The sequence below is a fragment of the Rhinopithecus bieti genome, unplaced genomic scaffold (genome assembly GCF_001698545.2).
Source record: "Rhinopithecus bieti isolate Rb0 unplaced genomic scaffold, ASM169854v2 scaffold_81031, whole genome shotgun sequence".
NCBI lineage: Eukaryota > Metazoa > Chordata > Mammalia > Primates > Cercopithecidae > Rhinopithecus > Rhinopithecus bieti.
This window is the reverse complement of record NW_016830217.1, coordinates 467,206-478,006: the sequence shown is the minus strand read 5'-3', so window position 1 is coordinate 478,006 and position 10,801 is coordinate 467,206. Positions and strand designations below refer to the sequence as shown.

Sequence of the window (10,801 nt, the reverse complement as noted above, 5' to 3'; positions counted from 1 at the left end):
TTTTTTTTTTTTTTTTTTTTGAGACAGGTTCTCACTCTTATCGCCCAGGTTGGAGTATAGTGGTGTGTCTGGAATTCGTGGGTTCTTGGTCTTGCTGACTTCAAGAATGAAGCTGCGGACCCTCACGGTGTTACAGTTCTTAAAGATGGTGTGTCCGGAGTTTGTTCCTTCAGATGTTCACGTATGTCCGCAGTTTCTTCCTTCTGGTGGGTTCAAGAGGTCTTGCTGATTTCAGGAGTGAAGCTGCAGACCTTCGCTGTGAGTGTTACAGCCCTTAAAGGCAGCATGGACCCAAACAGTGAGTAACAACAAGACTAACTATAAACAATGAAAGAACAAAGCTGCCACAATGCGGAAGGAGACCTAATCAGGTCGCCACTGCTGGCTCCCGCAGCCTGCATTTATTCCCTTATCTGACCCCACCCACATCCTGCTGATTGGTCCATTTTACAGAGAGCTGATTGGTCAATTTTACAGAGAGCTGATTGGTCCGTTTTGACAGAGTGCTGATTGGTGGGTTTACAATCCCTGAGCTAGACACAGAGTGCTGATTGGTGCGTTTACAATCCTGCAGCTAGACACAGAGTGCTAGACAGAAAAGTTCACCAAGTCCCCACTAGATTAGCTAGATACAGAGCACTGATTGGTGCATTTACAAACCTTGAGCTACACACAGAGTACTGATTGGTGTATTTACAAACTTTGAGCTAGATACAGAGTACTGATTGGTGTATTTACAATCCCTTAGCTAGACATAAAGGTTCTCCCAGTCCCTGCTAGCCTCAGGAGCCCACCTGGCATCACCCAGTGGATCCCGCACCGGGACTGAAGGCGGAGCTGCCTGCCAGGCGCGCGCCGTGGGCCCGCACTTCTCAGCCCTTGGGCGGTCGATGGGACCGGGTGCCGCAGCACAGGGGGTGGCGCTCGTCGGGGAGGCTCGGTCCGCACAGGCGCGGGTACCGGGAGGCTTTGTATTTATCGAGTACTAGCTCAGGCAATCCACCCTCCTCAGCACCCTCCTCCCAAAGTGCTGGGAATGCAGGAGTGAGCCACCGCACCTGGCCATTTTTTATTTTATTTTATTTGAGTCGGGGTCTCACTGTGTCACCCAAGATGGAGTGCAGTGGTGTGATCACGGCTCGCTGAAGCCTCCATCTCCTGGGCTCCAGCGATCCTCCCACTTAAGCCTCCCGAGTAGCTGGGGCCACAGGTGCATGTCACCATACCAGCTAATTTTCATATTTTGTGTAGAGACGGGCTCTTGTCATGTTGCCCAGGCTGGTCTCTAAACCTTGGGCTCAAGCAATCCTCTCACCTCAGCTTCCTGAGCATGTGCTACTTCCATCTGAGTTTGAAGACAACTCAAACTCAGTTAGGAAGGGGCTTTGAACATCTGCCTGGGCTCTTTGTGCTCTGGCTTTCGAGGGCTTCCTGGAGGAGGAGGCCTTTGGCCTGGGCTAGGCCTTCAGAGTGAGGAAACCTTCTAGGTCCTCTCTGCCCGTCCCAGTCTCTGGTATTACCTGACCTGGACTTTCTCACAGGTCTCCAGCCCCAGAGAGCTGCGTCTTTTCAATTTCCCCTACCTCCTGCCCGGGCTCACCCCCAAAGCTACAAGATGCAAGAATCACCTTTCCATGTGGGGGCTGCCAGGGTAGGAGGAGGGGAGCTGTCTCGGCCCATTGGTGGTGGCGACTGATCCAGGTTGACCCAGCAGAGGGCTTTCCAGAGCCATAGCAAGGATTCACATCCCAACCGTGCCACCTCCAGGCTGGGTGACCTTGGGCCAGTTGCCTGACCTCGCTGATCGTCCGTGTCCTCGGCACACCGTTAATCATAGTAACCTGCTTTGCAGGACTCTTGTGGGAATCAGCAGCGCGCCTGGCACACACTAGTTGCTCAATGAATGGGGCGGCTATAATTACTCTTCCGGGTGGGGGCGGGGCGCAGCGCCTGCAGCCAGGCCTATATTTAGCCTGGAAGGAGGTTGGGGGCGCTGGGAGACAAAGCGCGGCTGCCAGTCTGGGCGCCCAGGGGGCGGAGCCGGCGAAAGCCCGGCGGCCGACCCGCCCTCCCCTGCCGCAGGGTCACCTTGGTCGGGCTGGCGGCCAAGGGCTCCTTCAGACCCGACGTGCCCCAGCGGCCCAGCGGCTGCTTGGTCCCCTGAGCTGTCCTCATCCTCGCAAACTGCTGTCTCGGGGTGGGGGGGGAGGCTGCTGGGGGCTGGCGGGGGTTTCGGCCCCATTGACCACTTGGGAAGCTGCCTCCTTTCCCAGCACGGGCTGGCCAAGGGAGGGCTCTCTGGGATCGATACGCCAAGGTGAGCCTGACCCCAGGTGGGGGGCGCGGGAGGGGGAACCAGGCTGGCTCCTCCCCCAACATCGCGCCAATGAGTGTCGGGGCTGCAAATAGCTCAGTGGAATCAGTGAGTCATGGAGACTGGAAATACCGCGCCCCCTCTGATCCCCTCCCCTCCTCCTGACCGCAGCCGGTGGAGCTGCGCTGGCGAGCACGCCTGGGGATGTGAGGGGTGGGGGACCCCTCTGGAGTGCTCCCCTCCCCAGGCTCCCTGAACCAGCCAGGACATCCCCCACCAAGTTCCAGCTGGCTTTGCCTCTGGGGCTGTGACCCTGGGCCAGTCACTCAGCCTCTCTGGGCCGCAGAATCCCCATTAGGTACAGGAAGGGCTTCAAGATTCGCCTGCCCACCTTTGCGTCCCTGCGCCTGGGACGAGACAGTGCTCGGCACAGTGCCCGCCACATAGCAGGACAGTAAATATCTCTGGAAGGAAAGAAATAATGAAAAGGGAAGGGCAGGCAGTTGGAAGAGAGGCTGTTGCAAGGGTTTTCCAGAAACAATCCTGGGGTTCCTGCCCAGGGGTGTCTGGGGAGTTCATGGAAGAGGCCGAGGAACACCCATATTTTGTGAGGTCTTCAGCTTTAACTTGAGCTACAACCCCCACCCCCAAATCTCAAAGAAGGTGTGTCTGTTTCTCTCTCGGGGTTTCCAGCCCTGTCCTAAGTTAGAGAACTCCAGGCAGGCGGCCTCCAGAAGTCTGTGAGACTGTCCTTTATTGTGTATACAGGTTCCAGCGTCAGGGCTCTCCCACAGACCCCTCCCCAGTCCTCCCCCAAGGGGCCCAGAGTGGTGGGAGTGAGAGGCCACCCTAAGGCACACTGATCAGAGAGGCATGGAGGGAGGAGGCTGGCTTGCCACTTGCCCTGGGGACTGCTGCTAACTGAGACCCACTCCTCACCCCTCCCCTCCACCCTGCTTCTGTATGTGGGAGATGAAGCCAAGAGTCACCGGGGGCAGCAGGCATTCCCCAGGGTTAAGGCTGATGGAATATCCCTATACCAGATGGGAGATGGGGGCTTTTCCTATGACTCCCCCCATCCCCCAGCTGGAAGATGTGGGGAGGGGTGCATAGCCCTAGAGAGGTAGAATGAGGGGAAATACTCCTCAGTGCCCAGAGATGGGGAATTGAGAGCAGCTGTTGACACCCTGGGTTCAGATCTAACCTTCAGCGACGAAGTCGGGCACTCAGTGGCTCAGCGTTGTTTCCCCATTGATGAAAATGGAGATTGTAAATCTGATTTGAGAAAGCTCTGAATTTGGCCTCAACCAATGGTAATGCTGAGTATTCGAAGGACGATAGGTTTGTGTGTGTGTGTGTTACACACACCGAGGCTATAGATTCATAGATTAAAGAGGGGGATGGATGGGGAGGCGACTAATTGGAGGGGAAAGTGGCAAGAAGCTGGGGTCCAACCTTGAGGACCCAAAACTCCATCCATGCCCTGGCTTTCATCTCTGTTAGGTAGAATGAGGGGAAATACTCCTCAGTGCCCAGAGATGGGGAATTGAGAGCAGCTGTTGACACCCTGTCTGCATGGGAGCAGCTGCAGGAACACAGGCCTGTGGGAGGGAGAAGGACCAGCCCCGCCCCCAACCCCACGTGGCCTTGCCTGGAGGCCCCAGCACGCATGGGACGGCAGGACTTTCATGCAGTTTATCACGAACCAGCTGTATTGGAAAAACCCCATCTATATACAGATGTGGCGTGGCTCTGCCCTGGCACAGCCAGCTGGCTGGGGGCACAGGGTGGGCAGGCAGCCTGCTCGCTGGTGTGGGGCTTGGAGGCTGGCAGAGGGGAAGTTTACCAGCACGACTGTCTCCTCTTGGCCTTGCTAAGCCCTCGGGCGTTAGTTCCACTTAGATAGGCACCCCTGCCTGTGACCTTCCCTCTGTCTCTCCCACTTCCCTTGGCCAAGGGAGTTCCAGGTCCCTGGTCCCCTTGCCCTGCAGAGACTTCATAGATCAGAGGGTTTTTCTGTCTGTCTGTCCTGCAGAGCTTGCCCAGGTGTCCTGCTGGTCCCATTCCCCTTACCCACCACGGGTTCTTTAGATCTTCCTTCCCCAATCCCAGCCCCTGTACTCTGGATTAAGTGGGGGAGGCCATATCTGAAATCTGGGCAGGCCAGGGAGTCCCTGGCCTGCTCTGGGTAGAGTAGAGGGCCCTAGTTTGGGAGGATGGTCCACCTGGGGTCTGGGGAGCATCCGGGCTGGAACCTGGGCTGAGATGTCCTGGGGCTGTTGTAATGGGGTTAGGAAGGCTTTGCTGGCAGGCGTGGGGCAGGGGGACAGGGAAAGGGAAGGGAGAGGCCCTCAGATTTTGATCTCTGTCCGGAAGGTCTGCTGGACGTGTTCTGTATGCGGGTGACGCCGTGCCCGGATGGTGAGGCTGCCGTCCTCCCGCAGAGCTGAGGTCACTGACGTCGGGTCCACGTCCTCCGGCAGCTGGCACTTGTGAGCGAAGGTGTTCATGACAGTGCCATCAGCCGCCAGCTGGGGAAGGAGTGACCCGTCAGGCAGGCTGCGCTAATCCCTGTCCTGCTACAGCCCTCTTCTCCCTATTCTAACCGCAGCCAGGCCCCACATGCCGAGGGGCTCTGCCCTCAGGTGCGGAGGGGCTGCCCAGGGTGGTGATGGCCACAGGCCGAGGGCTCTGCAGGGACATCGCAGAGGTGCTCCGCGGAGCTCCAGTAGCTCTAAGGGACAGGCAAGGGGCATGGGGAAGAGGTGAGGCTTGGAGAGAGAGGCGGCTCCATGGCAGTGGCTCAGCATCTGGGGCTCGTGGGGAACGCAGAGATGACAGAGGAGAGCCGTGCCTTCCTGGATCCCCAGACACATTGGGCATCTGCCCACCAGGGCTGAGTGCTGGCCCCTCCCCCGCAACTCAGCCAGCACATAGTGTCCAGGGGAGTTTGGGGCGGCTGAGTCACTGTTGGGGGTGGCAGGGCTGGCACATGCTGCCCGCGGGTCCTGGTGCCCCCAGTCCATGGCATCCCTGACAGGGACGCCCAGGAGTCCACCCTTAAATGTGGAGGGGAGGAAGCCAGCCCTTGGGGGCTTAGGGGGAGCCTGGGGCAGGTCCTCTCCTCTCTCCTGGCAGCCGTGGCTGTTCCTGGGCAACGCCCCTCTTCAGGTCTGGTCATGCCCTCCCCAGGGTGGAGGCCCCAGTGCCTCATCCAAGTTTGGACTCAGACACCCTAGAGACCCAGTGACCCTGAGACCTGTGGGCAGACGGTGTGTGTGGTTTGGAGTGTGTGTGACCCTAAACTGCAGCGCTCCTGCCCAGCCTTGGGCCTAATTTAGGAGTCCCAAGATGGGGGATGGATCTCTGGCTGTGGGAGGAAGAGGGCTTGAGGTGTGTCACATGGAGAAACCCCTCCCCCACAGACCAGGTGAGTTCCCCACCTACCCGCATCCACCCTCTACAGAGGAGCTGTCCTCACTCTGCCATCACCATCTCACACCCATCATCTCCCACCCTCAAGCCCCCCCCACCTCAGGCTCCCTCTGCCCACATCCCTCCATCCCTCTCCCATTCCCCGGAGGCTCCCTCAGCTGCCCAGGACCCTGGAAGAAAGGATCTGGGAACCCTGGTGCAAAGAGAGGCAGTGAGGGGCCCCATGGCCATGGGCTGCAGGGACAAGCCCTTCAATTAGCCCTGGGGGTGTTTGGGTGGGGAAGGGACACTGGCCAGGGTCTGGGGTCCGAGGATGAGAAGGGGCAGTAGGAGGCATTGGAGCCAGGAGCGAATTTGGGCAGCGGTGGGTGGGGGGGGCTCACCTTCTCAGCTCGCACCTCGATGTGGTTGTTGGAGGTGGTGACAATGATGTCTTCAGGCGAGAAGTCCCTCACATCCACTGCAAACTCATAGGCGTCTCCAAGGGTCTTGATGTTGCCTGGCGCCCCGGGGCGGGCTGTGGGGTGGGCTGCTGTGAGTGAGGCATGGAGCAGGCCTTGCATGCAGATCCGGGGGTTCCAGCTCCTTTTCTTGGGGCAAGGGGCGGCTCCCCCAGGCCCTACCTCCCCCCGAGCTGTTTTTCCCTAAGCTCCTCCTCATTCCTACAGCCCACCTTTTCTGGGGTGGGGGTGGGGCCTCACCCAACACAGTGTGTGTGTATATGAGGCTAGATCTGTAACAACCCCACCCCAGGACTGGAGCCTGGGGGCTGCCTCCCACCCCTCACCCCGTCCAGCCCTCCAGGGCTCCAGCTGGGATTGGCTGCAGTTCCAGAGCATGGGTGGCCATGGAACCATGTCCAACCCCCGGGGCCACGACTGTTCCTTAGAGGCCCACCTGTTTTCATGGCCACATCTGTCCCTGTGGCCACATCTGTCTTGGTGGCCACACATGGCTGCAGGCTGTGCAGCACCTGTTCCAGGCCGACCGGCAGCCACAGCCTGTTCAGTGGCGCCCTGGAGCAGATGTCCCCTCCCTGTGCGCCTCCCCTCCCCTCAGGGCCCGGATCACTTGCCTGGGAAGGCCAGGGGCTCCGAGTGGGGCCGCATGAAGCTGCCAAAGTCATCGGAAAACATGCTCAGGGCCTTCTCCATGGGTGGGTCCTGGGCCGGGAGGGCACGGGAGGCCGAGGAAGAGGTGGAAGAGGACGAGGAAGAGGAGGAGGAATGGAAACTTCTCTCCGCTCGGAAGGTGGAAGAGGTCCTGTGGCTCATCCACGGGCGGCGCCGGGCCCTGCCCAGGCGGGCAAGGGCTGGACAGGAGAGGGTGTGGGCACAGGCCTCTGGGGGAGCGTGCCGAGCCCCGACTGCGGCCGCTTTATAAGGCCGACTGTCCCTGGGCTTGGGGCCAGCCCCTTGTCTACTAGCTAAATTTAGGCCTCTCCATGGCCCAGAGGGGGCTGGAAATCTTCTCCCGTGCGCCGGCCCTGCTGACAGCCCGACACACGCAGGCCGAGAGGGCTGAGCTCACAGCCTGACATTCCAGGCCGACCACAGCAGCCACAGGGGCCTCCTCACCATTGCACAGGGCTGGATCTTGTCTCCTTGCCACCTGGACCCCGGTGCCTGCCCCAGAACCTTGAAAGTTTGGGGTTTCTTGTGTGTTTTGTTTCCCCTATCAGCCTGGGGGCTCCTGAGGACTGTGCCTCCCCACGAGACTCTGGTTCTCCTCCATGGCTGTGCCTCCCCCATCAGTGTGCAGGCTCTTTGGGGACGGGGTAGGCGGAAGCACCACTGCTGTGTGACGTCAGGAGTTCCTTACCTCAAGGCAGACAACTTTCACAGCCCATCTCTAAGGAAAGGTTGAGCCCTGCCAGGGGGTGGAGAATGTGCAGCTGTCCCCTGCCAGCCCCCACGGGGACCTGGATTCTGTACCTGCACCCCCTCTGACTCTCAGAACATGTAGAGGCCCCAAGAGGACAAAGCCGGCAGCTTTCTCCTTAAAGGTCTAGAAGGTTATGTTTCTGACAACTGTCTGCTCCACCCTGTGTCAGAGGTGATGCCTGCGACTGCCTTAGGTGGGATTTCATTCAGAGGTAAAAGAGAATTCCGGAAGACAATTATTCTAGCCCTGACTTCTGGAGTGCCTTCCGGGCACAGGCTCCTGGCTGCAAGCTGTCTAAGTGTGGCCCCGTTTGATCCCCGCACAGCTGGGAGGGTGGAGGCGCTCTTCCCATGTTATGCAGGGGGAAGTGAAGCCTCTTGGAAAGGGCAGAGCTCGCACTTGCATAAGTGGCAGAGCTGGGATTCGAACCCAGGTGTGTTGGACCCAAAGCCCTTCAGAGGCTGAGGTGGTTTGAACATATGCCTATGGAGACAGGCTGGCCCAGAAGAGCCAGAGAAGCCCCTCCCTACCCACCTGCTTGCTCAGCAAAGCCAGGACTGACCTTGCACTGGGCCAGGGTGGAGGCCATTCTGAGAGGCAGCCAGGCCCTCTGCTCTGCCCAGGTTGCAGTTCAGGGCCTCTGCTGTCCTCTCCAATCCGGCCCTACCACCCCAGATCAGCTCCAATGCCTCCTCCCAGAGGGAGGCCTCTCTGACTGCTCCTGCTCACATGGGCCCACACCCAGTCCAGATGCCCCCAGCACTGACTGTCTTAGTCCTCCCACAGCACCTGGCAGTGTGACATGCTCTTCCTGTGTGCTGTGACTCTCTGCTGTGTCTCTTCTTCCCTATCCAACTGGCAGTTCCCACGGGGGCAAGGGTTCACCTGTCTTCCTATTAGATTGAAGGTTCCTGAAGATGGGCAGTTTCTTGTTTTATCAGAGCCCCCTACAACCCAGTCTGGAGCTTCGTCCTGGAGGGCTCCTTCTACAGGGGTCTTAGCGGTGCTAGTGGTATGTGGAGTGGAAGCAGAGCAGGGCACAGGGCACAGTGGTGGGCCAGGCTGGTTGCTGGAGCAACAGGGCCTGTCACCCCTGGCAGAGTTTCCTGCCCGTGTCGGGGCCTGTGACACCCAGCCTGGCTGAGGGGTTTCTAGGGCCACTGGGAAGCCACCAGCACTGAGGTGAGATGGAGAGAGGGTGGGGCAGGGTGGGGGGCCCAGAGCCTGCTGCTCGCCAGGGAAACAGGAGCCGGTGGCTAAATGCAGACACACTGTCATGGTGCTGAGGGCCTGAGTCACTGCCCCTGGATGTCAGATCCCGTTACCCACCCCGCCCACCATCCCTCCTCCCCTTTTCCCCACTTCCCGAGGCATCACCCACACAAATACTTGGTCCTCTGGCTTCACTGGCCCAGAGGGACCTCGAAAGGTCATCAAGGCCATTCCCCTGCCTCTACCTTCAGATCACAGGGACAGAGGAAGCGACAAAGATGATGTAGTCATTTGAATCCCAGTCACCCAGGGGGGCTTTTCACAAACACGGACCTTTCTTTGGACCTGAGGATTTTGATTTGGGATCTGGAGAAGGGACTTCACATCTCTTCCCATCAGCTCCCCACACAGCCAGCTCGTAGGCCAGTGATGAAGCCCTCATCACTCAGCAGATATTCATTGAAACCGTGCTATAAATAGGTGCTGGGAACTGTTCTAGGCTTCGAAGGGCTCAGAGATGAATAAGGCAGAGACAGGCCCCTGTTTCCAGGCTCACCTCATCAGGCGGAAGAGGACACTGAGGCTCTAGTTGATGAAGGAGTTAGGGTCAGCAGAGCTGTGCTGGCTTCAAACCTGTCATCCTGCTGCGCCCCCTGGCTGCCCTCTTCTCGGCCTCCTGGTGCTCACAGGGCTGGGGGTGAGGTCAGATGTGGATACGCAGTGCCGGCTGTGGGACTGTAGCCAGCAGCTGCCCCAGACCAGACACTGGGGATCGGGATGTCGACAGGGCAGCCAGTTCTGGTGCTGTGCAGAGTCAACAGGTTGGGGTGGCCAAGGTGAAGGCGGGCTCGAGTCCGTACAGAGCAGCAACTCCCATCCCACCTCCCACAACACACATCTTCAATTTTGATTTGACTTGCCTGGCATCTAGGGGCAGAGAGTAGGTAGCCCATGGTCCCAGATTTTAACAATCATTCAAGGGCCATCATAAGCTTCAGAGAGTGGCTTTCTCTGGTGGGAGTGGAGGCAATTGTCGCCAGCCTCTTGCCCAAAGTGGCATCAGACTCAACTCTTCTGTTCTGTGCCCAAACCATTGCCCTGGTTCAGCCTAGGAGCTGGAGGAGATTCGGGCAGGGAAAGAGTTGCACAGTGGAGGGCTGGGTTCAGCCTCTGCTGTGTGACCTGGGATGAGTGACTCAACTCTCTGATCATCTACAAAATGGCGATGCTCTCCCCATTCACAGGGTGCGGGAAGAAAGATTTGAGTTGCAGATCGGAAGCTCCTGACACGTAGCATGTGCTTGTTCCTCGCCATGTCCCCTCACACTTGTGCTCCCATCCTCTGTTGGAGTGGGACAAACTCTGTGGAATTACCCAGAAGTCCCCAGACAGAGCCGCTGGCTCTTGGACGTGTGCTTTGAGAGGCATTTCCTGAGCCTGGAGGGTCTGGACACAAGGATCAAGTCCAAGTTCCTGACCCCAATTCACTGCCTTGCCCCAGGTGTCGGCCTCCTCGCCAGCCCTGGACAAGATGGATCATCAGGACAGGACCGTGTGGCACAGCCTGCAGGCTTTGGAGCCAGGCAAACCTGGGCTGGGAATCCCGGTTCTGCCTCGGCCTCTGTGATCTTGCACAGGCAGCCTCGCCTCCCTGAGACGCCATTTCTCTACAACGGGATCACACTGCCTGCCTCGTGGGATTTCCGTGGGCACTCAGGGTAATTAATCTGGGGAAGGCTGACTCTCTACCTGGCACACAGGAGGCTGTGGTCATGCTGACCCCACTCACCTTTGCCGGCCTGCCTTCTCCTTCCCTGCCCAGCCTCCTCCCCTCTCCCTCTGTGCTTTTCCAAACCTTCCATGTCCAGTTCTGAGACTCCTGAGCCCTGAGCCTCAGCCCTGGCAGATGGCCCCTCGCTGTCCTGCTGTGTGTGTGAGCTCCCTCTCCCCAGCCCC

The 10,801-nt window shown here is 58.9% G+C and overlaps 1 protein-coding gene across 6 annotated transcripts; it reads right to left on the bottom strand.

Moving 5' to 3' along the window:
* Positions 1-3,051: 3,051 nt before the first annotated feature.
* HSPB7 (heat shock protein family B (small) member 7) lies at positions 3,052-8,345 on the bottom strand. 6 transcript variants are annotated; one of them, XM_017865297.1, is made up of 3 exons: positions 6,825-8,345; positions 6,133-6,281; positions 3,052-4,845 (listed from the first exon to the last, which is right to left on the bottom strand). In XM_017865297.1, exons 1-3 carry the CDS (start codon positions 7,021-7,023, stop codon positions 4,666-4,668), a joined length of 528 nt encoding a protein of 175 aa, XP_017720786.1. In that variant the 5' UTR covers positions 7,024-8,345; the 3' UTR covers positions 3,052-4,665. The 6 variants fall into 6 exon arrangements, with proteins under 6 accessions (XP_017720786.1, XP_017720789.1, XP_017720787.1 ...); XM_017865300.1 differs by having other exon boundaries at positions 6,148-6,281; XM_017865298.1 differs by having other exon boundaries at positions 6,133-6,278.
* Between the last annotated feature and the right edge of the window lie 2,456 nt (positions 8,346-10,801).

Coding starts and splice junctions, on each gene's coding strand:
- HSPB7 (XM_017865297.1), bottom strand. CDS start 7,023: ATGAGCCACAGGACCTCTTCCACCTTCCGAGCGGAGAGAAGTTTCCAT. Junction 6,282..6,824: donor GGAGCCCCTGGCCTTCCCAG/GCAAGTGATCCG, acceptor CCTCACTCACAG/CAGCCCACCCCACAGCCCGC. Junction 4,846..6,132: donor TCGAGGTGCGAGCTGAGAAG/GTGAGCCCCCCC, acceptor CTCCTTCCCCAG/CTGGCGGCTGATGGCACTGT.